Source organism: Opisthocomus hoazin, chromosome 24 (assembly GCF_030867145.1).
Source record: "Opisthocomus hoazin isolate bOpiHoa1 chromosome 24, bOpiHoa1.hap1, whole genome shotgun sequence".
NCBI lineage: Eukaryota > Metazoa > Chordata > Aves > Opisthocomiformes > Opisthocomidae > Opisthocomus > Opisthocomus hoazin.
This window is the reverse complement of record NC_134437.1, coordinates 1,020,208-1,045,829: the sequence shown is the minus strand read 5'-3', so window position 1 is coordinate 1,045,829 and position 25,622 is coordinate 1,020,208. Positions and strand designations below refer to the sequence as shown.

The 25,622-nt window shown below is 64.7% G+C and overlaps 3 protein-coding genes across 11 annotated transcripts in view; 1 reads left to right on the top strand and 2 right to left on the bottom strand.

Annotated features, from left to right (window-relative positions):
* CEP164 (centrosomal protein 164) overlaps positions 1 to 11,892 on the bottom strand; it is a 41,971-nt gene extending 30,079 nt beyond the window's left edge. For 6 of the 9 annotated variants that reach the window (XM_075442368.1, XM_075442371.1, XM_075442370.1 and 3 more), the window contains exons 1-7: positions 11,816 to 11,892; positions 11,197 to 11,284; positions 10,711 to 10,822; positions 10,335 to 10,551; positions 8,005 to 9,561; positions 3,072 to 3,200; positions 2,219 to 2,296 (exon numbers count right to left, since the gene is read on the bottom strand). In XM_075442368.1, coding sequence (XP_075298483.1) covers positions 2,219 to 2,296; positions 3,072 to 3,200; positions 8,005 to 9,561; positions 10,335 to 10,551; positions 10,711 to 10,822; positions 11,197 to 11,266 — 2,163 coding nt within the window. In that variant the 5' untranslated portion in view covers positions 11,267 to 11,284; positions 11,816 to 11,892. Of the gene's footprint in view, positions 1 to 2,218; positions 2,297 to 3,071; positions 3,201 to 5,603; positions 5,763 to 8,004; positions 9,562 to 10,334; positions 10,552 to 10,710; positions 10,823 to 11,196; positions 11,285 to 11,815 lie in introns of all 9 variants that reach the window. The other 3 variants (XM_075442376.1, XM_075442375.1, XM_075442377.1) reach the window with 3 other exon arrangements.
* Positions 11,893 to 12,446: 554 nt separating this feature from the next.
* BACE1 (beta-secretase 1) lies at positions 12,447 to 18,023 on the top strand. The gene is made up of 9 exons (XM_075442337.1): positions 12,447 to 12,590; positions 13,224 to 13,312; positions 13,595 to 13,811; positions 14,044 to 14,181; positions 14,271 to 14,405; positions 14,531 to 14,632; positions 14,759 to 14,908; positions 15,059 to 15,230; positions 15,314 to 18,023. The coding sequence occupies exons 1-9, from the start codon at positions 12,516 to 12,518 to the stop codon at positions 15,553 to 15,555; spliced, it is 1,320 nt and encodes a 439-aa protein (XP_075298452.1). The 5' UTR covers positions 12,447 to 12,515; the 3' UTR covers positions 15,556 to 18,023.
* Positions 18,024 to 18,238: 215 nt separating this feature from the next.
* Positions 18,239 to 25,339, bottom strand: RNF214 (ring finger protein 214). Its single transcript, XM_075442279.1, has 15 exons — positions 25,295 to 25,339; positions 25,020 to 25,247; positions 24,876 to 24,935; positions 24,447 to 24,587; positions 23,613 to 23,752; positions 22,887 to 22,955; positions 22,011 to 22,107; positions 21,639 to 21,727; positions 21,124 to 21,214; positions 20,753 to 20,851; positions 20,070 to 20,446; positions 19,639 to 19,774; positions 19,316 to 19,423; positions 18,859 to 18,954; positions 18,239 to 18,488 (listed from the first exon to the last, which is right to left on the bottom strand). The coding sequence occupies exons 1-15, from the start codon at positions 25,337 to 25,339 to the stop codon at positions 18,423 to 18,425; spliced, it is 1,842 nt and encodes a 613-aa protein (XP_075298394.1). The 3' UTR covers positions 18,239 to 18,422.
* Positions 25,340 to 25,622: the final 283 nt, after the last annotated feature.

Below are 25,622 nucleotides of genomic sequence, written 5' to 3'. Positions count from 1 at the left end.
AATGTTTGCTTTCAGAGACAGCTCCCTTTCACACGTCTCCATCTGGCAGAGAAGCCGTGCCGGGTAACTTCCCCCCCCCGAAGACACCCCTCGACTCCCAGTGTTTGCCCAGAGACTGACCTGTGCAGAAGGCGGAGCACTAAACCCCCCACGCTGCAAGCGCTGCATCAAGGGGGTCGCTTCTGCTGCCACGGGACCCTCTCCCCAGGCACCCAGCGTTGCTGCCAGACCCCTTTCTCCCCTCGCCCCTTCCAGCAGCATCCCAAGGCCCTTTTGCATTCTAGAGCAGAGTCCTGCCTCTCTGCAGCAACTATTCCATCGCAGGACGTCGAGCAGCCAGACAGCCGGGCTCAGGCCAGCGCTAACCCCGCGAGCAGCCAAGCAACCCCAGGTGCCTAGAAGGGCCCCTCTGTCCAAGTGTACATTCTAAGTAAAACACACAGACCTCACACCTCAAGCTCTCCAGCCTCTGACCTGGGTTCCAGCTTCAGCGCCTCTTCCCCAGCTGACTGACTCCGTGCTCCAGAAAAGCCCGCTCGGGGGCTGCATTTCTCCCATCTCTGCTCCCCCTCTCGCAGACGCTCGTGCCATCTTCGATGCCGCCCCCGCTCTCACCCGACATCCCTGCGCCTCAGCAAGCTGCCACGACCACCGACCCGCTTCCTTTGAACACAGGTATTCAGCCCTGACCCACAGGCTACACGAAGCCAGCCTCTCACCGCGTCACCCACACTACAAACATCTCCCTCCCCTCTCCAGGGCTCGCTACACAAACCCTCTCCTCTCCCCACTCGGTAAGGAAGGAGCAGGGCTCGGGCTGCCGGCTGAGGCTCGTCCACAGGAATGCCCTTCTGCTGCCATCTCATGGAACTACAAATGAAGTGTGTTTGCCAGTGAGGCACCGATGCCTCACCCGGACTGAGCGATGGCCCCTCTGGGCTAACGGAGCCCGGCTGTTGGGCGGCCGTTGCCATTTCCCGACGGACTCCCGAAGCCCTGCCGCGGCACCGGAACACCAAGCCAGCGCTTTGTCCCCGGACACATTAGCATTTGGGTGACAAACTGGGCCCCGACAGGCTGCGTGTCGTTCGGAGAGCCGGGCCTCTCTCCTTCACATCCACCTTAGCATAAGCCTTTGCACTTTCTGCCCAGCACTGTGAATGGGTTCTCCAGCAAAGTACTTTACAGCTTAATTCTCATCTGCTGTGAAGAGGATAAGGGAAATACTGTAGAGCGTTTTAAAAGAAATTAATTTGCCTTTCAGATAGCGGAACGGAATTTTCAAGGCGGTAAGACAGGATTACTGCCAGTGCAAACAGCTGGGCCGAATCAGCAGAGCTGCTTGCGAGGCACTTCGCATGGTGCCCTCGTCCTCTTAAGCCTGCTCACCACTAAGGAAGCGCAGGCAGCGAGCACACGCCCGCAGGGAGAGCAGCACGCCGGCACCAGGCCACGCGTGTTCCGAAGGCCGCGCTGACGCCCTGAGTCTCGGCCATGGAACTGATCGGCAGTGCAAGAACACAACAGGCTCCAGGCTGCCACAGAAAGGTGGCCACACGCAGGCCACAGGGAGGTTTCCAAGAATTTCACGGAAGGGAGTGACAGCGCAAGAACGGCGCTTCCAGAGCACGTTCCGCTCTCCCGTCCCCAGCAACAGCACTGCAGCCTCAGCTGAGAACGAGCCTTCTCTCTACATGCACTGGAAAAAGCAATGAGGAAGCAAACCGTGCCTCTTCCTCAACGAGCCTTCCTCCCACAGCAAGCACAGCGGCACCCCTCCGACCCCAGACCCTCTCCTTTCTGCTGCTCCTTGGAAGAGCCGGTTTCCAGCTTGCCCGCTGCGCCTACACGGCTCTAAGATTCCCTGACTTTATCCAGAACGAAGCAAATCTCCACCCTGTGCGAAGATGCCCACATCCCACCTACCAGCCCAGGAGCATTCTCCTTCAAGCACAAACTTGCCTTCCACACCCACACCGCTGTCCCCTGCAGACGACAGCAGGCTTCTCACACGCTCCCCCAGCCCTGCCGCCGCACCCTGCTCTCCCTCAGCCCGCCCCGGGCTGCTCCTGCTCACAACGGACACACGGCACGCATCCCTCCGGCCCCTCTCCCGCGCCCTCTCGCTCCCCAGCCCGGGCGCTGGCTGGGCAGTGCCGCAGCTCCTCTCCTGCCCGGGCAGCTTCTCCCGCCCGTCTCGCATCACCCGCATCCCTACCTCAAAGTCAAAGCTTCCTCCCAGGGCGCTGACATCCATGTGCACGTTTTTGAACAGCCTTGCTGTCCCACGGAGACTCTGCAGGCATTAAAAAAAGGAGATGACCACCACTGAGTTCGGGCTTCCGCAGCCCCGCGGGCCACGCAGGAGGAACTGGGGGTGCGCGCTCAGTGGCAGCGGGCAGCAGCGTCACAGCGATACGCCAGCAGCCAGTTCGCTCTGGAAACGCATCGCGGCCGACGCTGATGGATAGGGAGTACGGAGAAAACGGCATTAGACGCTTCTTGGCAACCGAGCACCGCACAGAGGAAATGCCGCACAAATTCCGGCCCAGAGTCGAATGGCACAACCGCGGTCCGCCAGCAATGACCAGGGGAGCATCAGTTCCTCACTCCCTGAGGCTTCCCGCACCGTGGTGAGCGACACGCGTTCAGAGCCACACGGGTTCTGGCTTCGGCTGCCGCCAGCAACAACAGCGGCACGCGGCCGCCCCTCCCCCCGCCGCGGTGCGGAGGAGAAGGGAAAGAAGGAGGCGGAAACCGGTGGGTCGGGATAAGGGCAGATTCACAGAGCAGCAAACAGAGGGAACAGGAACAACAACAATGCAGATAAGGAGAAAACAGGACACAAACTCGCACAACAGACCCTCTCTCCCGGACAGAACCGGCGCCAGTGAGTCCCTGCCGCCCCCCCCCCCCCCCAGGAACCCAGCGTGAGGTCCCATGGTATGGAGTACCGGGCTCTGTTTGGCCCGGTGGGGTCAGCCCCCACCCCTGGCTGTGCCCCTTCCTGGAGTCCGGTGAAAATTAACCCTGTCCTGGCCGAACCCAGGACACCACGGCACGCAACCTACCTCACTCTCACTTTCCTCCTCTTCCTTTCTCCCTTCATCTGGAGCCGCTGCGTCCAAGGAACTCTTCTCTTGGCAGACCAAGGCCAGCAACTTCTTGGTCGGGCTGGTGGGCTTACAGGTCTCTGCAGGCTGCAAGGTCGGAAAGAGAACGGGAAGTCAAAGGACAGCTGAGGAGAAAGGGGACACACAAACGCACTGAGGCCCACCGGCCCGCGGCAGGGATGCTGCGCAATTCCAAGAAGGTGCTCAGGAGAAAGGTCTACGGGATGTGGCACGAGGGATAGGCCACTTCGGAGGAATTCAAGAACACTGTCAGAGCATGCAAGGAAGCAACGAGGAAGGCTAAGGCCCATCTGGAACTAAATCTGGCAAAGGATGTCAAAGACAACAAGCAGGACTGCATCAGGTACTTTAGCAGCAAACGGAAGACTAGGAAAAATGGGGGGCCGCTGCTGAATGAGGTGGGTGCCCTGGTGACAGAGAATACGGAGAAGGTGGAGTTACTGAATGCCTTTGCTTCACTCTTCACTGCTAAGGCTGGCCCTCAGGCATCCCAGCCGCTGGAGGGAAGAGAGGAAGCCTGCAGAAAGGATGACCTTCCCTTGGTTAGGGGGATCGGGTGAGAGATCATTGAAGCAAACGGGACACCCGCAAATCCATGGGCCCCGATGGGATGCACCCAGGAGTGCTGTGGGAGCTAGCAGATGTCATTGCCGAGCCACTCTCCATCATCTTTGAAAGGTCCTGGAGCACAGCAGAGGTGCCCGAGGACTGAAGGAAAGCCAATGTCACTCCAGCCTTCAAAAAGGGCAAGAACGAGGACCCAGGGAACTGCAGGCCGGGCAGCCTCACCTCCGTCCCGGGAAAGGTGATGGAGCAGCTCATTCTGAATGTCATCTCCAAGCAAGTGGAGGAGCAGAAGGTTATCAGGAGTAGTCAACGTGGATTCACCAAGGGGAAATTATGCTTGACCAATCTGATAGCTTTCTACAGTGGCATGACCGGCTGGGTAGATGAGGGGAGAGCCGTGGATGTTTTCTGCCTTGACTTCAGCAAGGCTTTTGACACTGTCTCCCATAACATCCTCCTAGGAAAGCTCAGGAAGGGTGGGCTGGATGAGTGGGCAGTGAGGTGGATTGAGAACTGGCTGAATGGCAGAGCTCAGAGGGTTGGCATCAGCGGCACTGACTCTAGTTGGAGGCCAGTAACCAGTGGTGTCCCCAGGGGTCAGTACTGGGCCCAGCCTTGTTCAACTTCTTTGTCAGTGACCTGGATGAAGGGACAGAGCGTACCCTCAGCAAGTTTGCTGATGACATAGAACTTGGAGGAGTGGCTGTGCTGCCATCCTGTGAGACCTGGACAGGCTGGAGAGTTTGGCAAGAAGAACCTGATGAAGTTCAACAAGGGCAGCAAATGCAGGGTCCTGCACCTGGGGAGGAATAATCCAATGCACCAGTACAGGTGGGGGAGAGCAGCTCTGCAGAGAGGGACTGGGGAGTGCTGGTGCACGACAAGTTATGCTTCTAAATATCTTCAGGGGGGGTGTCAGCAGGATGGGGCCAGACTTCTTTTCAGGGGCAATGGGCACAAACTGAAGCATAGGAAGTTCCACCTGCACACGAGGAAGAACTTCTTCACTCTGAGGGCAATGGAGACTGGAAGAGGTTGCCCAGAGCAGCTGCAGAGTCTCGTTTTTGGGAGATACCCGGACTCCAGCTGGACGTGCTCCTGTGCAGCCTCTGAGCCCCAGAGGGCCCTTCCAAGCCCTGCCCTGCTGTGGTCACACGCTACCCTTGCTCTGCAGAGCTCTGTCTCCAGCAGGAGAGGATGTATTTTTTACAAGGCTGCACTTCCCTGTACACCAAGGGGCTCCCACCCTGAAGAAGCACAGCCAAATCACCTGCCTGGGCCTCAAAACACTGCTTCAGCCAAGGCAGCATTAAAATAAAATGTTTGAAACCACCAGCAAGAAGAAAGCCTTCAGGGAAGGTGTTTATTTGTATAAAGTTTTGCACATCTGTCATTTTATTTTCCTTTAACAGATCAATTTGTTACCACTTTAAACATGTTTGTTTTGTTGACCCAAAGGGCACGTTCCATAAATAATCATTTGATGTGACTGATTATTACATTGGTCGAGAAAGTTGTACTTTTAATCTCGGCAGAAAACAGTTGAGTGAAAATCTTATTTATCAGATGACATTATCTGTACTGTATGTCGCACAAATCAAAGTTCTACCAGAATGAACTCAACAGACTTGTTTCCCCAACAACTCCTTCTTTTGAGCTGCCCAACACAGCAGAAGAAAGCCCACTGCTAATTTAGCACTGGGATCCCCTAGACATCGCAAAAGAAAAGAAGTGTAGTGAAAGAGATTAGGGAAATGTTGGGGTTTTTTAATAGACAGAAGTAAGACAAGGCTGACAAGAGATCACGAGTGCTCTCATTCAAGCTTTCGAGCAACACCACGCCTGTGACCTTCCACAGCGTGGGCGTTCCAGGGCGCGTGCCCAGAAGAGACAGAGCCTTACCTGCGTTCCTGCTTCGGCTGCACGGCCGGGGTCCGCCGAGATGCCCACGTCTGAGGCCAGCGGCACGCGGAGGATGCCGGCCGGCAACGCCGCAGGGCCACGCAGCGGAGCCAGGGTCCCCAGAGGTGCCAGGACAGGCACGGGCAGGGTGTCTGCGGACTGGAGCAGGCGGAGGGGACTCACTGACAGCAGAGCACGGGCGCACAGCTTGCACTCCTCATTTCCAAACGGGAGAAAGCGCTCCCCCGTGCAAACGCTGGCTGCTGCTGCACCCCCCACCACTGCAAAACTGCTTGCGAGACCCCACACCCTGCAATCCCCGGCATGCGAGACACACGAGGAAGAGCACTTTGATTTGCTCACACATTTTGTCTTCCACAGACCCAGCTGAAGCCGGTGACTGACTTCACAGCAGCCAGGAGATCTGGGAAATCAACGGGCATCGCTCCCAAAGCGAAGCGAGAGACCACCCCCAGCCACGCTCGCTCACACGGCTGCGCAGCCACACACGGCACCCTCGAGGAGAGGCTCTCGCCCGGCATCACAGCCCCGAGGCAAACCGGGCAGCGGCGCCGCCATTTGCCCCACTACTCTGCGCGGCGCAGAACAAGTGCAGCAGAAGCCACTCTGCCAGCAAGCAGCCTCCTCCTCACAAGCTGCAGTCACCACCTCTTCTCCGACCAAAGTCCAGGCTGCTTCCTCGCCTCGCACCAGCGGGGAAGCTACCGGCGGCAGCTCTGCCGCAGCACATCTGTAAGCAGCTGCCGAATACACCTCGCCCTTCCGAAGCGCGGCGAGAGCCCCGGGAGCCGTCCAGCACCCTCACCTCCGGGCACCTTCCCAAGCGACCCTCGCCCGGGAACGCAACCGTTCTGTCTGACGGCGGAGCCCCCCGCCCAGGCGGTCTCGCCTTGCGGAGCACTGCACGGGCTGGGCCAGCAGCAAGCTACGCCCGGACCTCCTCTGCAGCACGCCGGTATTCACGCATCACAGCTCCCACACTCCGGCTCCACGCAAGGTTACGGGCTGAAAACAGAGTTAATTCACTCGCCCGCTGAGGGACGGGGAGATGAATACGCGCTGGTCCTTCTTCCACCAAGCCCGCGCCCCGGCAGCGCCAACAGAATAAATCACACATTCTGGGCTTAACCAATTATTTTCTACAGACGGCCATTAACTACACGCATGGAGCAGAGGACGTTAGCTGTCCTTCAGCTAAGGTAAACTCGCTTCCATCAGGCTGCTTACAACTTTCAGGCTAATCTGCAGTTTATCTGATATTTATAGTGGCAGTTCTTATCAGCTCACTGAGCACCAACAGAGCACTGCCACGTGCTGGTAATTAGAAACCCGAGCCAGCGATTTGGTGGAGCTGCAGCTGGGTGCCACCACAGCAGGGCAAAGCAGCTCATTAACATTACAGTGACCTCTCAGTTCACTTTTTTTTCCCTTCAGAATAGGAGATTTGGTAAGTTCTTACTAAACTGAGGCAATTACTTACACACAAAGACAAGCCCACCCGCAACATTCTTCTCAGTGAAGGGCAAGACCCTGCTATAGGCAACAGCAGGAAAAAGTTTGGGCAAAAGGGAGCCAAACAGTCCAGCTCCTCACACAGGAAGAAGAAAACATTTACAGGTGGGCCCATCACACCTGTAAGCTACCTTGGTGTCCCAAGACCACAGCAGCAGTGGTCCAGGGACTACACTGTGCTCCGACAAGTCAGCACTGCACCCATCTGCAAAGCAACAGCCTGTAACCACCAGCAAAACTTCTCTTTGAGAAAGCCAGTTCATGCAAACTTTTCCTGCTTTTCTTTCGTTTAAGAGGGAAGAGAGGCTGTTTCTCAGGGTACTGGACATGGACGCAGGAAAACTGGCTGCGATTCACAGTTTCCACATCACCTCAACCAACTCAGTCGCTCTGGGACTTGAGATTCAGCAAGCAAAATCGAGCTAAAAACAGCCGAATAAGCTACCATCCCGCAATTTAGATCGTAGGATCTCCAGGGAAAAGACTGACTTTGTAGTGTGCTTCCTACAAAGAGTCTTAGAGCCAAAGTTCAAGATTATTTTGCATTCAATGCTGCCATCCCTCTCAATTTACTGCCCATCACCTGTGTTTTTTAGTTCAGAAAACACTTCATGGCCTTGCAAAGCCAAAACCAGGCGCAAATTGTGCGGCACTTGCCATGCAAGGCTGGCCAGCAACAGAGGCTTTTTCCAGCTACCTCCTGAGCTTTGGGAAAAGTGCTACAACTAATGCCACGTCTGCTCACGTGACCCCCAACAGGATGGTTTCACCCCCTTTCTCCTAAAAATTACCGCGGAAGCAAAATTTCACACTCAATTCTGCATAACTGCTTACACTGGAAGGGCCATCACAAAGGGCTTAGTCCTACCTCGCTCTCGCCAGCCTCTTCACCAGCATCTACTCTGCCGCAGCTCCCGGCCGTCTCCGCCTTGACGCGCTGATGGAGACCACTGCTCCCCCAGCACCCAACCTCCGAGTCTGCCACAAGCTTCTCGGCCCATGCTCTGGGAGCTTGATCTGTCCTTCCACTGCCTCTCTTCACTCCTCCAGCACCACCGGACTTCTGGGCAGGGTGTTCTCCACAAAAACCCACTGCAAGACCAACACGTTCAGGTTCTGGGCTGCGGCGCAGTTTCACGTCCTCGGAGCTCCACTCCCTCCCCGAGTGCTGGGCAGGACTTAGTGTCTGCGCCGAGGATGGCCCCAGGAGGGGATGAGGCCAGAGAGACTCTTCGGCAGGGGAGCACACGTCCTTCTGTCTGCCCGCCTCCTGCTGTGGACAGACCCCACGGCTCACTCCGGGCACCTGGGGTGCGTTATCTTTACAAGAACCAGCTGAATCACTGCTGCCACACTCTGAAATCCAACCTCTTCCTTTGTCATTGCTCCAGCCATCATTAGCAGATGAAAACACCTGTTTTGATGTAGGATCCACCACAGAGTGAAGATGCACATCGATTCCTCTATTTGCACCTACCCCTCGGAAGCAGGGCAGTGCGTCTGTGATTGCACGAGGGCCTGGAGAGCAGCCCTCCAGCAGACCGTGGCTGTGTGTACCTGTTCCTACTTCCCGCAGCTCCATCTGCTTTAAACCGCCTCTCTCGGGTCTGCTGAGGGTCTCATTGCTCTTGCACAGACTGGCAGCTTGACCCAAAGACTCATCTCGACATTTCCTCTTACTTCTACCCTCAGACACCTTGCTGTGGGATCTCGGCCCTTCTGGAACACACAGAACATCAGCTGTCTCGTGCAAACTCCAGCGATCTGCGAGACCAGCAAAGAGAGTCGTTTCACTGTTCCCGCAGTAACAGCTTTGTTTTTCTCTGGCTTGCAATGTGCCTGGACTTCTTTCCACATCCCCATCCGGTCCTGCAGATTCCTCTCTGACTGAGAGCCAATGATCCGCCTTCGGGACACACTCACCCATCACATCGTTCATCTTCCACTCTTTTTCCAGCTCTGCCTCCTCAAAGAGCAGGATTTCATCTTCAAGGGCCTCTAGCAGAGTTCTGGCATTCTTCGTGTCTCGTGCACAGGATTTCTTTGACACACACAAAGGTCGCGCTGGTGGCCCAACCTCTAAATCGCTGGACTGCAAGTCGGAGGAGTCAGTAGAGAGCTCTTCTCGCATTTCTAAACGTGTGTCTCGGGCCTGGTGGATGTCTACATCAAAGCTGCTGAAAGAGGGGCCTCTTGCCAAAATTTTCTCCGCATCTGGTAAGCTCTGGCATGGCCTGCTGAGCTTCGCAACAGGCCAGGGATGCAGTGTGTTTGGCCACGTGCCTGCAAATAGCCTCCTTGGATCACTCTCCCCTGGTGGTCTCCCTGCGCCTCCATCTCTAGTCTGGCTACCTGGCTCGGGACGCGGCACTGCAGAGGGCATTTGGCAAACGGGCGCTGAAGGAGGAATCCCTGGCTGCATTTCCTAAGCAGACAAATATTAGCAAGTAACTAAAACACATCGCTATATACACCCTTATCTACCTCAAGTAGAGATGCACCATTATTTACTATACAATTTATATATAAATAGGTAAGTTCTTGAGCGCTTGAAACTACATGTCTATGTAGAAAACGCTCCACTCGAAGGTTTGAGGCGTTCTGAGTGGAGCAGGTCCATGCCGTGAGCGACAACACAAGGCACTGCCTCTCCACTCGGAGATTTCTCTCCTCACTGGCCACCGGCAGGGAGGGATGATCTGCTACCACTTGGGATATAACGGGAGCTTGGTTACGCTTGCAGATCCCGACAGCAAAGCCGACTAACCTCACACGTCTAAACCTCTGTTCGCTGCCTGCATATCGTAGCACCATGCACACAGACACCACTTGCTGCCCTCTCCGAGGACAGAAACCTTCGCAACACTCCCAACATCGGCTGCTAAGAACAGCACCGGCACCCCCGGCTGGTGCCACATCCTTCTCTGCAGTAGCATCACAGGGCTGCAGCACCCCAAGTCCAGGCGTGTCCTTCTAAACAAAAGCTTCCCAACTTTGGCAGGCTTGTGACCCCACTTCCGTCAGAATTTCATCGGGTTCCCACCCCAGCTGGACAGGATCCCTTGCCAGGGGATGGCTGTTCCGACCCCAAAGCAGCAACAGCACAGGATCACCCTCCAGTTCAGAGCCCCTCATCCATCCTCCACCCAGCCCTCCTGCTCTTCCCCAGAAGCGCTGCAAACAGCAGAGCCTACTCACGGTGGGTCGCTTCAGCAACTTCTTCTCCTTCTTGTCTTTCTTCTCCTTCTTTTCTTTCTTCTTCTTCTTCTTCTCTTTCTTTTTCAAGCTGCCACATGCCAGCAGCTTCTCTCGCTCCTGAACGACACGCTTTCTGTAGTGATCATCGCAGGGGTGCCCCCACATGGACTGGCCGTTAGCAAAGTTGAAGTAGTAGACATCACCGGTGATGTCCTGGCTGCACGGCAAGAACAGCACCAAGAGTGAAACCAGGACTCGCCCACCCGCAGCAGGCGCATCTCCTGCGGCACCACCCTGCCCCGCCAGCTACGTGGGCAGCACGCAGCAGGGGAAGGGCAGGGGGAAACTCCCAGGACCCTGCTGATAGAGCTCTCACCAGGGCTTCCACTCGGGTGGCAGCGGGGCCATGATGCCTTCCCTGGCCAGCCATAACAGCTCTGGCTCCTTCTCGGGGTCAATCCCGATCTCCCGTGCAAAACCCTGGATTTCTAGGAAAACAGAGAAGGAACCGTGGAGATGGTCTGCACCAGGCACTGCACAGTGAAACCAATCTAGCTCCTCAGCTGAAGCAGTGGGCACGCTGGGAAACCCTGCTCCCAAAATGAAGCTGCTCAGAGCGGCCAGCATGGCCCTGTGTCAGCAATTACGTCCCACCAGGCTGGTAAAGCAGGGGGACAGGCTGCGAAGTGGCCTTTATCTCTGCAACCGACAAGCTGATTTTTCAGCTCCGCACTCTGTGCAATCCCATTTATTCTACCCTCTCCACCCACACTCTCCCGGTTCCCATTTTCTTGATAGACCTGGGAGTGACTCGCACACTTGCAGCCTTTGCGGCAGCTCCCGGAGGAGAGGCGTCGGTTACCTCGCTCGTTGGGGACGTACGTCTCGTCAAACTCTTCTTCCAGGATGAGCTGGTCACCAATGGTCACCATCGCTTCCGCCACGGCTCCCTGCGCCGGCACGAAGGAAGCAACAGAGTCACCACGATCAGAGGGAGACCCAGCTCGCGCGGCAGAGCCCCGTGGGGAGCCCGGGGCTGCGGAGGGGAAGGAGGCGCGCTGGGGCTGCCGGGGGTGGGCGCAGGTGGGAAGGGCACAGAGCGGAGGCAGCCGGAACCGAGGGGTTCCGGTAAAGCCGGGAGGGCCCGGCTGAAGGCGCAGGGCGGCAGCTCGAAGCGAGCTGGCGGCGCAGAGGGAGGGGCAGAACCAGCGCGCTGCTTGCAGGCGTGGCCGCTCGCCTGCCCCGCAAGGGGCAGAGGCCGCTGGCCCCGAGCTGCGCGCTGCGGCGCGCCTTCCCCGCCGGAAGGGGAGCGCGCACCAGGGCGGAGCTCCCCGCCCTGCTCACGGCGCTCTGCCAGGCCGCGCAGCGGAGCCCGGCCCCGGCCCTCCGGACGCGGGGAGCAGGCCTCGCCACCCCCGGGGGCTGCGGGAAGCCGCCGCGGGACCCCGACGCAGCCCAGCCCCAGCGGAACCCGCACGTACCGGGTGGCAGCCCCGGGCCCGGCCGCTCACCCCGCGGCCCGGGCATCCCCGCTCAGCAGCGCCGGGCCCGGGGGAGGGGGGGGGGGAAGTGGGAGTCACCCGCCCGCCCGCTCGCCGCCTCCACGGACGCCCCCGCTTTGCCCGCCGCCGCGCCGCCGCCACTTCCGGGTTCCGGCGCCCACCCACGCCTAAATATCATCGGGGAATGAGCTCTTCTCGGCGCGGATTGGCCGGCGGGGCGGGCGGGGCCGGCCGCGCGCTGCCATGGCGACTGGTGCACGGCGTGGCCACGGTCCCGCCCCCCCGCCGGGCCGCAGCCGGGCCGGCAGCGGCGGGCGGGGCGGGGCGGGGCGGGGCGGGGCGCGCGCTCCCGCCGTCGCGCGGGGTGGGCGGTCCTTCCGGGGCGGGGTGCGCGGCGCCGCCATGGCCGCCGGCCCGCGCTAGGCGCCGTCGGCGGGCGCGGGGAGGGCTCGGCGGGGCGGCGGCGATGGCGGCCGCCCGGCCCTGGCCGCGGCCCCGGCCCCGGCCCTGGCCCTGGCTGCTGCTGTGTCTGGGGGCGGCCGCCCTGCCCGCCGCGCCGGCCCCGCCGCGCCTCCGCCTGCCGCTGCGGGGCTGGGGGGGGGCCGCGGCCGCCCCGCCGCCGGGAGCCCGGGCGCGGCGGGCGCCGGAGGAGGCCGGGCGGGCCGGCGGCTTCGTGGAGATGCTCGACAACCTGCGCGGCAAGTCCGGGCAGGGCTACTACGTGGAGATGGCGGTGGGCAGCCCGCCGCAGAAGGTAGGGCCGCGGGCCGCCTCCGCCGCCCGCCGCGGGGACCCGCGCCCGCCGCGCCCGGGCAGCCGGGCAGGCCCCGCGGCCGAGGCCGGCGCCGGCGCGGGGGGAGCGGCGGGCGAGGCCTTGGCGCCGCCGTGCGCGGCCTGGCGCGGTGCGGGGCCGGCTGGGCGCTGCGGGACCGGGCCTCGCCATCCCGAGGCCTGCGCCGGCCGGAGCCGAGTCCCGCCGGGCGCTGGGACGGGATCGGACGGCGGGCAGGAACCCGGGAGGGTGCGCGGCCGCGGGGGTGCCTGGCGGCGACCGCGGAGCGCGGCCCGGCTCGGGGCCCAGGCTGAAGCGCCAGAGGAGGAAGGCGCTTCCCTGCCCGCACCGGGGGGCCGGGGGCTGGCGGGGGGCTCAGCCTGCCGCGGCTGCCCCCTGCCCGCGGTGGGGCCGGCCGAGAGGCGGCTGCCAGGCAGGGGCGAGCGGGGCACGGCCTGGCCCCGGTCGGTGCCAGGGACCCGGAGCCGAGGCTCCCCGGGGCGCGGCAGCCAGGCGGGACGGGGACAGCATCGCTGGCCTGCGGGGCTGGGCAGAGGCTGGCGGGCGGTGCGGGGGTCCCACTGCAGGCGCGAGCCCCCCGTCTGTCTCCTCCAGCTGAACATCCTGGTGGACACGGGGAGCAGTAACTTCGCAGTGGGAGCGGCGCCTCACCCCTTCCTCCGGAGATACTACCAGCGGCAGCTGTGAGTAGGCTGGGGGACGCAGGGAGCGCGGCCACCGCTCCGTCTGCCCGCGACGCAGCCCCGGCCCCGCGAGGGCACGCTGGCCCTGCTGGCTGGGGTCCGGCCAGACCCTGCCGGGTGCCACCGGGCGGGCTGGGTCAGCAGCAGGAGGGACCCCCGGCAGCCACGCGCGTGGGGAGGGACGCTGTCCTCGCCCAGCTGGGCCACGCTTGCGAGTGCTCGGGCCAGGCACCCGCTGCTCCTCCACCCTAACCTTCCTCTGGCTCTCTGACGCCGCGGCAGGTCCAGCACCTACCGCGACCTGCGGAAGGGGGTGTACGTGCCCTACACCCAGGGCAAGTGGGAAGGGGAGCTGGGCACTGACCTCGTCACCATCCCCCACGGCCCTAACGTCACCGTCAGAGCTAACATCGCTGCCATCACGGAGTCGGACAAATTCTTCATCAACGGCTCCAACTGGGAAGGGATCCTGGGGCTGGCGTACGCTGAGATCGCCCGAGTGAGTCCCGGCTCTGCCTGGCCCTGCCAGCGGACGCAGGCACCCCATCCCGGCAGGGTTCAGCTCCCCCTTTCCTTCTCGGTCCCTGGAGGCCCGGCTCGCAGCTGCGCTGGTGACCTGGAGCCCTGCTCCGACAGCCCGCAGAGCCGGGATCCCTGGGGGCACAGAGAGCCCCGGAGAGGGGACGGTGCTGACGCGTGCCCGTCCCGCCTCTGCTCTCTCCTCGCACCAGCCCGACGACAGCCTGGAGCCCTTCTTTGACTCCCTGGTGAAGCAGACCCGGGTGCCCAACATCTTCTCCCTCCAGCTCTGCGGGACAGGCTTCTCGCCCAACGAGACGGAGGCCGTGGCGTCGGTGGGAGGCAGCATGGTGAGCGCTGTGCAGCAGACAGCCGGCGGGGCCGCGCGCAGGGGCCGTACCCCGACGCAGCTGCCAGCGCCTCTGCGTCCCCGCTGCAGATCATCGGCGGCATCGACCGCTCGCTGTACGTGGGGGACATCTGGTACACGCCCATCCGGAAGGAGTGGTACTATGAGGTCATCATCGTCAAGCTGGAGGTCAACGGGCAGGACCTGAACATGGACTGCAAAGAGGTGCGGGGGCGGCGGGGGAACGTGCCCCCCAGCTCCGCTCCGTCACCACGGCCGGGCGGAGGGGCGGCGGGAGGGCAGCGGCCTGGGCTCTTGCGCCTGCGTCACTCCTCCTCTGCTGCCCCCAGTACAACTACGACAAGAGCATCGTGGACAGCGGGACCACCAACCTCCGGCTGCCGAAGAAGGTGTTTGACGCTGCGGTGAAATCCATCAAAACAGCCTCCTCGGTCAGTGAGAGCCCTCCCTCCCCGTGGGCCCGGCCCCAGGGCCGGCGCGGGGCTGCGGGCAGCACGCTGCCCGTCTCCGCCGCCCGCCCGGCCTGGCCCCGCTCACCTCCCCTGCCCCTCCGGCAGACGGAGAAGTTCCCGGACGGCTTCTGGCTGGGGGAGCAGCTGGTTTGCTGGCAGGTCGGCACGACGCCCTGGCACATCTTCCCGGTCCTGTCCCTCTACCTGATGGGGGAGGCCACCAACCAGTCCTTCCGCATCACCATCCTGCCCCAGGTGGGCGCTGCCGGGCCGGAGCCTGCCCGGTGCCGAGCGGGAGAGCCGCGGGAGCTGGTCCCACGGGCAGGACCGTGCCCGGTGGGCGCAGCCGCCCGCCCCAGGAGCTCGGCCCCGGCCCCTCTCCCGACGGCGCCTGTCTCCCTGCAGCAATACCTGCGCCCCGTGGAGGATGTGGCCACCTCGCAGGACGACTGCTACAAGTTCGCCATCTCCCAGTCCTCCACGGGCACCGTCATGGGCGCCGTCATCATGGAGGGCTTCTATGTGGTCTTTGACCGTGCCCGCAAGCGCATCGGCTTCGCCGTCAGTGCCTGCCACGGTGAGGGCCGGGGCCGGCGGGAGGGAGAGGCCGAGGGGATGCGGACGCGCGGTGGCCAGAGCCCTGCCTTCTCCCGCCCGCAGTGCACGACGAGTTTCGGACGGCCGCAGTGGAGGGGCCCTACCTGCACTCCAACATGGAGGACTGCGGCTACAACATCCCGCAGACGGACGAGTCCACCCTGATGACCATCGCCTACGTCATGGCAGCCATCTGCGCCCTCTTCATGCTGCCGCTCTGCCTCATGGTGTTCCAGTGGCGCTGCTTCCGCTGCCTGCGGCGCGACCACGACGACTTCGCCGATGACATATCCTTGCTGAAGTGACGGCGCAGCACGGGGGCAGCCCCGGGGGCCGCAGGTGAGGCGGCGCGGCGGGGCGGGGAGAGGTAGGTCCTTTCTCCGGGGGCTGGAGCGGGGAGAGCTCAGACCCTGGGGCACTTGGTGCCCGTCGGGAGCAGCCGTGGGAGCCCCAGGCCTGGGCTGTGTTCGTCGGGGACCTACAGAAAGAGCGTGGCGCCTGGGGAGGGGGTGACAGCGCAGCGGCCCCGTCCCTGGAGCCGGGCTCAGCGTCTCCGCTCCGTCCCTAGCTGTCCCACCCAGCCCTGCTGCGTCGAGGGCATCGCGCTGGTGAGCCGTGCCCTGCCTGTCCCCTCCTCCCTCTGTCCCCGTGCAGCTGCCTGGCCCAGGCTGCCGCGCAGGGAGCTGCGTGGGTGTGCATGCGCGCTGCGGCCGTGCCTGCCCCGTGCGGCTCCCTGCCCGGACGCCTGCCCGAGCCCGGTTCCTGAGCCAGGCGGGGCCAGCCTGGGGCTCCCCTCGCATCCTCCCGCTCCCCGCTCGCTCCAGCGCTTGCCGTGGCATTTCCCCTGCCCCCCGCAACTGTCCTGCCGCTGCTGCCAGCCCCAGGAGTGCCCGCACCCGCTGCCCTGCTGGCTGCCGCCCGGGACAGGCGGGAGCAGGCACCCACCCTCTGCCCGCTCCGCTTTCGCTCGCCACGTCCCCTCCGGGCAGGGGAGGTGGCCTCCTGGCCTCCCTTCCCCATCCGCGGCGCTGGACACGGAGAGGCCGGTGCCTGCCGCCCTCCCCGGCACGGCTGCTCGCCCAGCCCGCTCCGCTCCGCGCCCGAGCCCAGCGCTGCCCAGCCCGCCGCCCCTTCCAAAGCCATAGGGGAGCCACGCCGGGCCCGGCCGGCTCCCGCCGCAGCCCCTGCCCGGCAGCGGGTCCCCGGCGCGGGGTGCAGCGGCTCCTCGCCCACGAGCCCGCGCGTCCCGCCCGGCCGCGGCGCCCGCTCCCCCGGCGCGAGGCACCCCGGCAGCTCGGGGGCAGGCGGCGGCCGCGGGGGCTGCAGCGTTTATCGTTTTTTAAATACGTGGTTGTATTTATTCCGTTCTGGGTTTTTCTAACGCGAGTCACTGGTAGGTAGTGCAGCTGCGCAGGAGCAGAGCGTGTACATAGCAGGGCCCACGCCGCGCACGAGCGTACAAACAGCGGCCGCTTCTCACCTGTACGATACAAACACATATCTCTATTTTTAGTTCTAGCGCTGAAAGCCACTGTTCCAAACCCGTCATTAGGGGGTTCGGTCCCGTTCTGGTTTGGGTTTTTTTTAATATTTGTAGCCCTCTGCTCAGCCCTAGGGCCTGGGCCACAGGCCGGGGCCCGGGCGTGCCCGGCAGCGGCACCGCACGGATCGGAGGTGGTCTGAGCTGCTTTCCGAGGAGGTGGCGACGGCGGTGGGGGGATGCAGGAGCAGGGCAGGGCCGCGGCTACCGGCCGGAAGGATGCTGAGCGCCGGAGCCACGGTTGGCCGCGTCGCGTTCGTGCGGCAAAGGAAAGCGCTTTGTTTAAACGCCGGGAGTCGCTGGTTAAGAGGCAACGTTTCCCCGCGAGCAGAAGACCTGCGGTGCCGGGGCCGCGCTGGCAGCTGCCCGGCGGGGGCACGCCAGGAGCCGAGCCGCGGCACCGGGTGGGGACGGGGGCTGCGGCACCGCAGCGGGTGCCAAGCACAACGCCCGCGGCCCGAGCCCTGCAGCCCAGCGTTCCTCTGACAGAGCAGCACAGGAGAGCCAGGCCCGGCACCGGGCACGGCCGCAGCACCCCCGCGCACACCCCTGCGCCGTCCCGGCCCCGGGCAGCATCCCTGCCCGCGCCTTGCTCCCCGGCTGGAAGCGCCCAGCGCTGCCGCCCCGGCGCGAGGGCAGCGGGGTGCGATCGCAGAGACCTCGGCCCCCTGTGCCCGCCCCGGAGCCCCCAGGATCCCCGCGACTCTGCTGTGGCCCGCTGCCTTAAAACACGCTGGCGAGCGCGTGCGTGCGCGCAGAAGGACGGGGACTGTGGCCAGATTGCGGCGTGCTGCAGCCCGGCAGCGCCTGCGCCGACCCGCCCCGCGGCATCGCTGCCTCTGGCAGCGCTGGATTTGTGCCACAGGCTGCAATTTAGGAGGAGAATATTCTGCAGAGTCAGTGCAAGATAGGAAGCGGTGCTGAGCACCTAGGAATCCCACCGAAATCCACAGAGAAAGAACAGGAGAGGGGAAACTAGGAGCTGCCCTGGGCCGGTTACCCCGAGCTGCAGCGCAGCCGAAGCCGCTGGCTCCCCAGCGCTCCCCCCCCGGGTGGGGGGACAGCAGGGGACAGCGGGCAGCGGCGCGGGGAGCTCGGCCCCGCAGGAGGGGCACGGGGACGGGGACCGCTGGCTGTCGCCGCAGACTCCAGTACTCTGTAAGCTATCGTCTGTGTAAGAACAATGAATGTTAACACGGTAAATTATTATTACATTAAAAAACGACCACCCAACCCGCTGCCTGTGCAGCCTGATCATTGCGGGGGGGGACGCGGCGAGGCGGGACGCGGCGAAGGGCCTGCCACCAGCGTGGGGCTGCTGGGAGCGCAGCGGGGAGACGCGGTGGCGGCGGGCACTCTGTCCCGGCAAGCGGGTTCCGCTTTGACCTCGCTCGGAAGGGAGCAGCAAGGCTGCACACGCAGGAACGCGGAGCAGCGCCAAGTCACTGCATAATATACACACTTTATTTATGAATTTGTATGTATACAGACTTTCTATACACACATTACCTATATAATAAAAATGTACATGTGTATACATGGTCGTATAAATATAGAGCTGTAGAAATCTTAGAACTGATCCTGTCTATTCACAGCAGCTCCTCGTGCGGGGCCGCGTTGTTCGAGTAGCCGTCATTTGAGACTTGGACAGAAGGGGCAAGTGTCATTTGTGTTGGTCTGGGCCCAGAATTTGATGCACTGGAAGAGAGAATTCGTCAGCCCGAAGGCGCCGTGAACACAGCAAGGGTGCTGCTCGCTAAGGGGTGGTTTTGCTCCGAGCCCTCCTCCGCACGCGCTGCCCCGGCCGTGGCTGGAGGCCCCCGAGCCGCTGGGCTGAGGGCTCTGCCCTCGCAGGCACCGGAACGTCTGCGCCTCGTCCCAAGAGCTGCTGTCGCTCATGCCCTTCTCCCGGCAGGATCTCGCTGCGACAGGGGCTCGCTGCACGGGCCTGGGGCCCCCGGCGGGGAATCGGCCCGAGGAACCCCGCCGAGGAACCCCAACAAGGAACCCCACCGAGGAGCCCCACCGAGGAGCCCGAGGGCAGCACGCGGCAGGGACGCACACTCACCTCCTTGTGCAGCACGTGCGAGCAGGCCATGGGGTGGAGGTCGCCGGGCTGCACCAGCTTCTGGCACATCAGGCACAGCTTGCAGGCAGCCGGGGCCTGGGACGAGCGGCGAGGGAACGGAGAGGAGACGGGCATGGGAGTCAGACAGCCCGGCTCGGACCAGCGATCCCGCGCTGCAGCTACCCGTCCCGGCAGCTGAGGCCAGGGGCCACAGTGCACCCGATTCCTCCCCCCGGCCACCGCACAACGTTAGAGCCTCCGACGCCCTTCTTGCCACCATGCCCATCTCCCCCGATGCGGAGCATCAAGGACCCGTGCCCCCACCCCTTCCCTTCCACCTCGCCAGCCTGAGGAGCTGCGGGAGGAGAGAGCCCAGCTTCGCTGGCTCCCGTCCTTTCAGCCACCTCTGCCTTCCCTGGGGACGGCGAAGGGCTGGGGGAAAGCCCGAGAGCCTGACCTGCGACGCCGTTCCAGGGTAAGCCACCTGGGCCGGGGGCAGGAACATGGGCGTGCTGAGCTGAGGCAGCGGAGCAGAGAACAGCGGGGCCCGGATTCGGCCGAGAGGCTGCAGCGAGGCAAGCGAGGCGCGTCGGACAGGCGCCGGGGCAAGGACGGCCGCGTCGCCCCGAGGCACGGCGGGGAGAACCGCTCCCCGGAGCCGCGCCGCAGCCCGCGGAAACGCCCGAGGCACAGCCCGAGCTCCGCGCGGTCCCGGCAGCGGGCCCCTGCGCTGCTCCCCAGGCTCCCCTTCCCAGCAGCCCCCGCCGGAGCCTGTCCCACCTGCGCCCCGGCCACTGCCCGCTCCTGCTGCTCGGCCAGCCTGGCCCCCACCAGCTGGGTCAGCTCCTCCATGGTCAGGCCCGCCATGGTCCGCCGAGCCGTCTTGATCTGCTGCAGGATGTTGGTGAGCTGGGCCCTGCCGGGAGAGCAGCCCAGTGAGAGCTCCCCGCCACCGCGCCGAGCGGCCCCACGGACGGGGACGCCCCGCCGAAGGCCCCGCGCCAGCCCCCCAGCCCGGGGAAGCCCGTGTCGCAGCAGGGGAGCGCGCGCTCTCGACCGCCTGCCCTCCGGATCGGGCGGATCGCCTCCCGGCTTCCCTCGCTGCCCGGCGGAGCCCGCAAGCGCCACGGGGAGCCGCGCTCCCCCCTACCCCAGCTCGCATCCCCCGCGCCAGCCTTGGCTCTCCGGGAAGGACAGCACCGGACGCTTACTTGTTGCACTGCGGAAACCGAGCCAACAGCTTCTCCAGCAGCTTCTCCAGCTTATCGGCCGGCTGCAGCCTGTGAAACTCCGGAGCGACGGTCACTCCCCCCAGGCCTGGCGGAGGGGGGATGGAGGCAGCGGGAGTCACGTGAGGGCCGTGCGTGCCCATAAGCGACGCCACGACCGGGCTGCTTCTTCCCTGGGCAGCAGGCAGCGGCGGGGAGGGCTGGTTGGGCCTGGAGATCGCAGGGTTCAGCAGAGGGAAGGAGAGGGCCCGAGGATCGGCGCTTGGCATGACCATGGGAACGGGGACCGGTCCGATGGGGAACGGGAGCCTGGGAGTAAGGGATGGGTTGGGCTGGAATGCCGTCAGCATGAAATCTGTCTGAGAAAGAAAAACAGGGGGAGAAGAGAAGGCTGGTCAGAATAAGCCCAGCTGAAAGCCGAGCCGGGCCCTTCCCCCCAGCTGGACAGGAGGCGGGCTGAGCCGCGGGCACTGGCGGCGGGGGAGAGACCCTTCCCCTCCTCTGCAGGGACGGCAGGCGAGCCCAGGCGGGCAGGGACGGGCCCGGCAGACGCAGCCCCGCGCGGCCTCCTTCAACGCAGCAGCGCGGGCGGTGCAGCCACGGGCCGGCCGGCCCCGGGGCCGCGCAGCCCCTTCCCGCCCGTGCTAGGCGGGAGAGGCACTCACTTCTGAGGGCGGAGGCGGCAGCGTCGGGGTCGGGATCTGTGGCAGGCTGCTCAGCTTCGTTCCGTTTCTCACCATCTGAATGTGGTCGTTGAACTGATCCTAGCAGAGAGGAAAGAGAGCGGACGCGTTTGCCAGAGCCTGCGCCCGAGGAAGCTCCGGGGGCAGCGGGTGCCCAGCAGAGGCCGATTCCCCCGCCGGGCAGAGCGCTCTCAGCCCTGGAGTGGCTGCAGGCCCCAGCACAGACACCGTTTGGCTCCACAGGAGTCCAGAGAGCGAAGAAAGACGTGGAGGGGGAAGCAGAGTAACTGCCTCTGCGGCGTCCACGCGAAGAACTGCTCGCTGTTGGGCTGGGACCAGCTGGCAGAACTTACTCGGACGCTTTCCTTGGTCATTCGTATCCTGTTCAGCCTCATCTCCCACTCCTGCTTCGGCCTCATCGTCTCCAGCGTGGGCGGCGCAGACCTGCGGGCACAGCTACGCTTTCCCCCTTGCCACTGTGCTCTCGCTGGCAGCAGCGTGGGAGCAGCTAGCCCCCCCAGCCTCCCGCCCTCCCCCGGCTGGGCGGGAAGACGGGCTCACCCCGGGGCGAGGAACCCCGCGAGGAGGGCGCGTGGTGCTGCCGCAGCGTGGACCGGGACGCGGACACCGCAGCCAAGGCCGTGCCTCCAGCGCGCTGGCTAGAGCCCGGCGTGCGCCCGGCAGACGGACGGCGACAGGCAACAAGCGCAGCCCTGCACTCGGTGCTCGGTGACACGACTGCCTTTCCACCAAAGCCACAGAAACCCCGACCTCCTGCAGCCCCACCTCCCGCGTAAGCAGGGCAAGAGGAGATGGGCACACGGGGACACGCGAGCTGCCCCGCGTTCCTGAGGCTACGCGGACTTACTTGAGGTAGGTGAGGTGCAGCTCGGCTTCCTTTTCTGCTTCTTCTAGTTTCAACACCAGCAGCTCCTTCCGGCTCTCCAGGGACAGGATCTAGCAGAGGGAGGCCCCGCGTGAAGAGCGGTTTGCGTCCTCCCTTGCTTCTGCCGGCCGCACTGCGACTGCCACCTCTACACTGAGCGCCACGCTGAGTTAGTTGGGCCCGACTAACGCTCCCTGCACCGCCATTTGCTCATCCCTTCTCTTGTGCCACCGAGAGGGGGGCTTCGCCTCACCCTCGGCTGCTCCCAGCGTCACGTCGTCATCCACCACAACCTGGAATCCTAAAGAGGCTCTCTGCGACAACCGCTCTGCCGGTAAGAAGTCACCTACTAACCTCTGCCTTCCAGGCCCGTTCCGTCTCCTCGAGAATGTTCCTGTTGATCTCATTGTGCTGGTTCTTCAGCTTATCGAGCTCCATCTCCCACAGCTGCCTGCAGCAGAAACACAGCGGCTCGGCTGAGGCCTGGGCACCGCAACGGCACGGAGCAGGGGAGCCGGCAGGCGCCCACGAAACCCATCGGCCCCGGGGGCTCTGCACGGGGCGGAACTGCGGAAGACCCGACAGCTCCCAGGCCACGGCACCAGTGGTGTCTCCCGCGGCGGTGTGAGTCGCCGTCCCACGAGGGAGCTGCTCAGAGCACGCAGACACGCTGGGCAGAGTGGGCAGGGGGCATTCCCCTCAGGGAAACCTCTGGCTCGCAGGAAAGGTGCCCAGGCCCGACCCAGGAGCAACCCTGGGCAGCACACAGACCGAAGCTGTTCTCGCCCTGGAGACGTTGAAGGCTGCCCTTTCCACCTGCGTTACGGGAGCATCTGTGCCCGGCCAGAGCGTGGAGCAGTCGGGCAGCTGTGGGGCACGGACCGAGCAGGACGTTTGCCCCCACGCTGGGAAGCTGAGGCTCAGTCAGCGGTCGCAGCCACAAGCCGAGGCCGTCCGCTGAGCACTAACTCTAACCTTACGGGGCCGTTATGTCACCGGTACCCGGGAGCCCGCCCGTGGCAGGGATCAAAGAGGATTTAACCCAGAGCGCGGGCAGCGGCCTGCCGCAGGGGATGCGGCCCTCGGAGTGCGCGGCCGCTCAGCGCTGGCAGAGCGCTCGCCCCCGCCCACCCCGCCAGCAGCACCAGGCTGGCCCCAGGGCCCCGCGGCGGGAAGGAAGAGGAAGAGGGCACTCGACAGCGTTAGCCCGCTGGCGGCTACCAGCCTTACTTCTCGTCAGACTGCTCTGCAATCAGGGACGCGATCTTGTTCTCCTTCTCCTCCTGCTCCTTCAGCAACCTGCAGAAGAGAGAACGGGCAGCTGGGCTCACCCGCGGCGCAGGCGCCATCGTCCAGCCACGGCCCCGCGTTCGGACGACGCCTGGCGCAGCCGCGCGCCCAGCGCAGCGACAGGCGACCGCTCGCGTCCTCCGGAGCAGAACTCCTGCCGCAGCACGCCGCCGCACCGCAGACCGCGGCACGGGGCCAGAAGCCACGGCGGGGAGCTGCGCCCGCCGACAGCACGCGCTCCGCCACCGCTCCCTCGGGGGAGAGCAGCCGAGCGCTCGGAACCACGACTGAGGGAGCTTTGCCCCAAACCCCAAGAGTGAAAAAAACAATCAGGCCGCCGAGAGCCCACCCCGACGCGGCACCAGGGCGGCTCGGCGTCCAGACAGACGGCGGCACGCGGAGCGGAGCAGCCCGCTCCCCACACACGCACCCAGCAGCCAGAGCAAGGCCCTGCTGAACGCCCGTCGAGACCCTCGGACTGCAAGCGCTGCCCCGGCTGGGGCAGGGCCCTTCAGAACCACGCGCGGCCGTCCTAAAGCGCTCAGCGGCACGCTCGCTGCGCCCAGGAAGTTCAGAGTGACCCTCTTCCGCTGCACCGGGCGGACGTCAGCCCTAAGCAGCGCCGCCTCTTCCCCCACATCCGTAGTTTTTCTCCCCTACTAATACCTTCTGCCCTTCTCACAGAGTTTCTCAATTTCTGCTTTCAGGTCCTGCTCTTTCTGCAAGAATTCCTTCTTTTCTTTCTCCATCTTCTTCTTGGTCTCTTCTCGCTTGATCGTCACATCCTGAATCGCTTTCAGGATCTCCTAGGGCAAAACAAGCATCGCGCAGATAAAGAGCAAAATTCCCACGTAACGGTTTCGTTTTAAATCCGTCGTTGTTCTGGATCGCTCGAAGAGAACCCACGAGACTGCCCGCTCGTCAAACTCTTTCCTTTTAGCACACCCGGACAGGACACGCCGCGGTTGTTGCGAGGCAGCCCGGGAGACGGGCAGACCCTCTAGAGCACAGGTCTTCCCGCGCCTTCGGGAGGATTCTCAGGGGGGTGAGTCCTGCTCTGCTTCAGACCTGCCTGGTGGGCCACCACCAGTTCCCTCTGTCCTAAGGGAGCGACCGCAGGGCCCGCTGTGACACGCTCATTTAACCCAGCGACCCGGGAGCGACGGCCACGGAGATCCCAATGAGCACACGGAGCTGGCTCTCCTCGCGTCACAGCGGCTGGCGTTTGGAGAAGGCGCCGCGCCTGCCGAGGGGACGACGCAGGATCGCCGGCAGGAGCGCGCGTGGGGGCAGGACGCTGCGTTAGGAATTGGTTCTGAACCGCTCAGCACCCCGGTTTGGGCAGGGGCCGGTCCTCGGTGCCGTGAAACAGCGTCATGCAGACGGGAAACTGCCAGCAGCGTGGCACTGCCGCTTCTGACGGCTGCTCTGCTCCGCCCGAGGCCGCAGCCGCCCGGCTCCGCCGCGCCGGTGGCACAGGGCGAGGGCTGTGCCGGATACCTGGTGGTTCTTCATCTCCTCTTCCCGCCGCTGCTGCAGCTGCTTGAGCTGGACCTGCAGCTGGTTCTCCACTTGCCTCTGCTTGTCCAGCACCTCCTGGTAGCGCTCCTTCAGCAAGGCCCTCTCGGACATCATCTTGTCCTGCGGCGGAGAGCGGGAGCTCAGGGAGACCCATCCCCTTCCCTGGCGCCCAAGAAAGCGTGGGCAGAGCCGGGCCGTTCAGCCGCACCGCAGAACCGCGCTTCAACGGCTCCAGCGCTCCGGCTCTCCCGACCGGCACAGTGCAGCGAGGCACGGCCCGGCGCCCGCGTCCCGCTGGGCAGCGCAGCGGCCGGCCTCCCGGCGAGGAGAGCCGCGCTGCGGGGAGGGCAGCGGCGCGGGAGTGCGGGCGGCAGAGCCCGCGCCCGCCGGCGGGGCCCCGGCACCCACCAGGTTCTTCTCGACGTCCCGGTCCGTGTGCGCGGGCGCGTCGGCCGTCCTGAAGTCCGTCTGCGGAGGGAGGCCACGGCCGTCAGCCCCGCCGCCGCGGGGACGCGCCGCCCCGCGCCCGGAGCCCGCGCCCCAGGCACCCACCTGCACCGCGATGTTCTGCGAGGGCCGCGCCGGGGCCGCCTCCGCGCCGGGCCCCTCCGCCGCCGCCGCCGCCTCCCCGCCGCCGCCGCCCGCCGCCGCCTCGCCGGGGCCCTCCGGGGCGGACAGGGCGCTGCCGCTGCGCGAAACAAACCGCTCGGTCACCCGCCGCGCCCGGGCCCGGGCCCGGGCCCGCGCCCAGGCCGCGGCCCGCCGAGCCCGCCTGCCTACCTGCCGGGCGGCGCGGCGGGGCCGGGCTCGCAGAGGCGCGGCGGGGCCGGGGCGGCGGCGGGGCCGTCGGCCTGCGCCTGCTCCAGCGCCATGGGGCTCGCCGCGGGGCCGCGGCCGCGGTGGGCCCGGAGCGCAGCGGAGCGGAGCGGCACGGCCCGCGCCCCCGCCGCCCCGCCCCTTCCTTCCGGCGCCGGCAGCCGCGGCGCAGAGCGGCGCGTCCGGTGCGCGGGCGCCCCCTGGCGGAGCGGAGGCCGCGCCGCGGCGGCCGGAACCGGAAGCGACGCAGCTGTCAGCGGCCGCGGGCTTCCGGCAGCGGCGCCGGCTCGGGCCCGGTGAGCGCGGGGGAGCGGGGGGAGCGGGCGGGGCGGGCCGAGC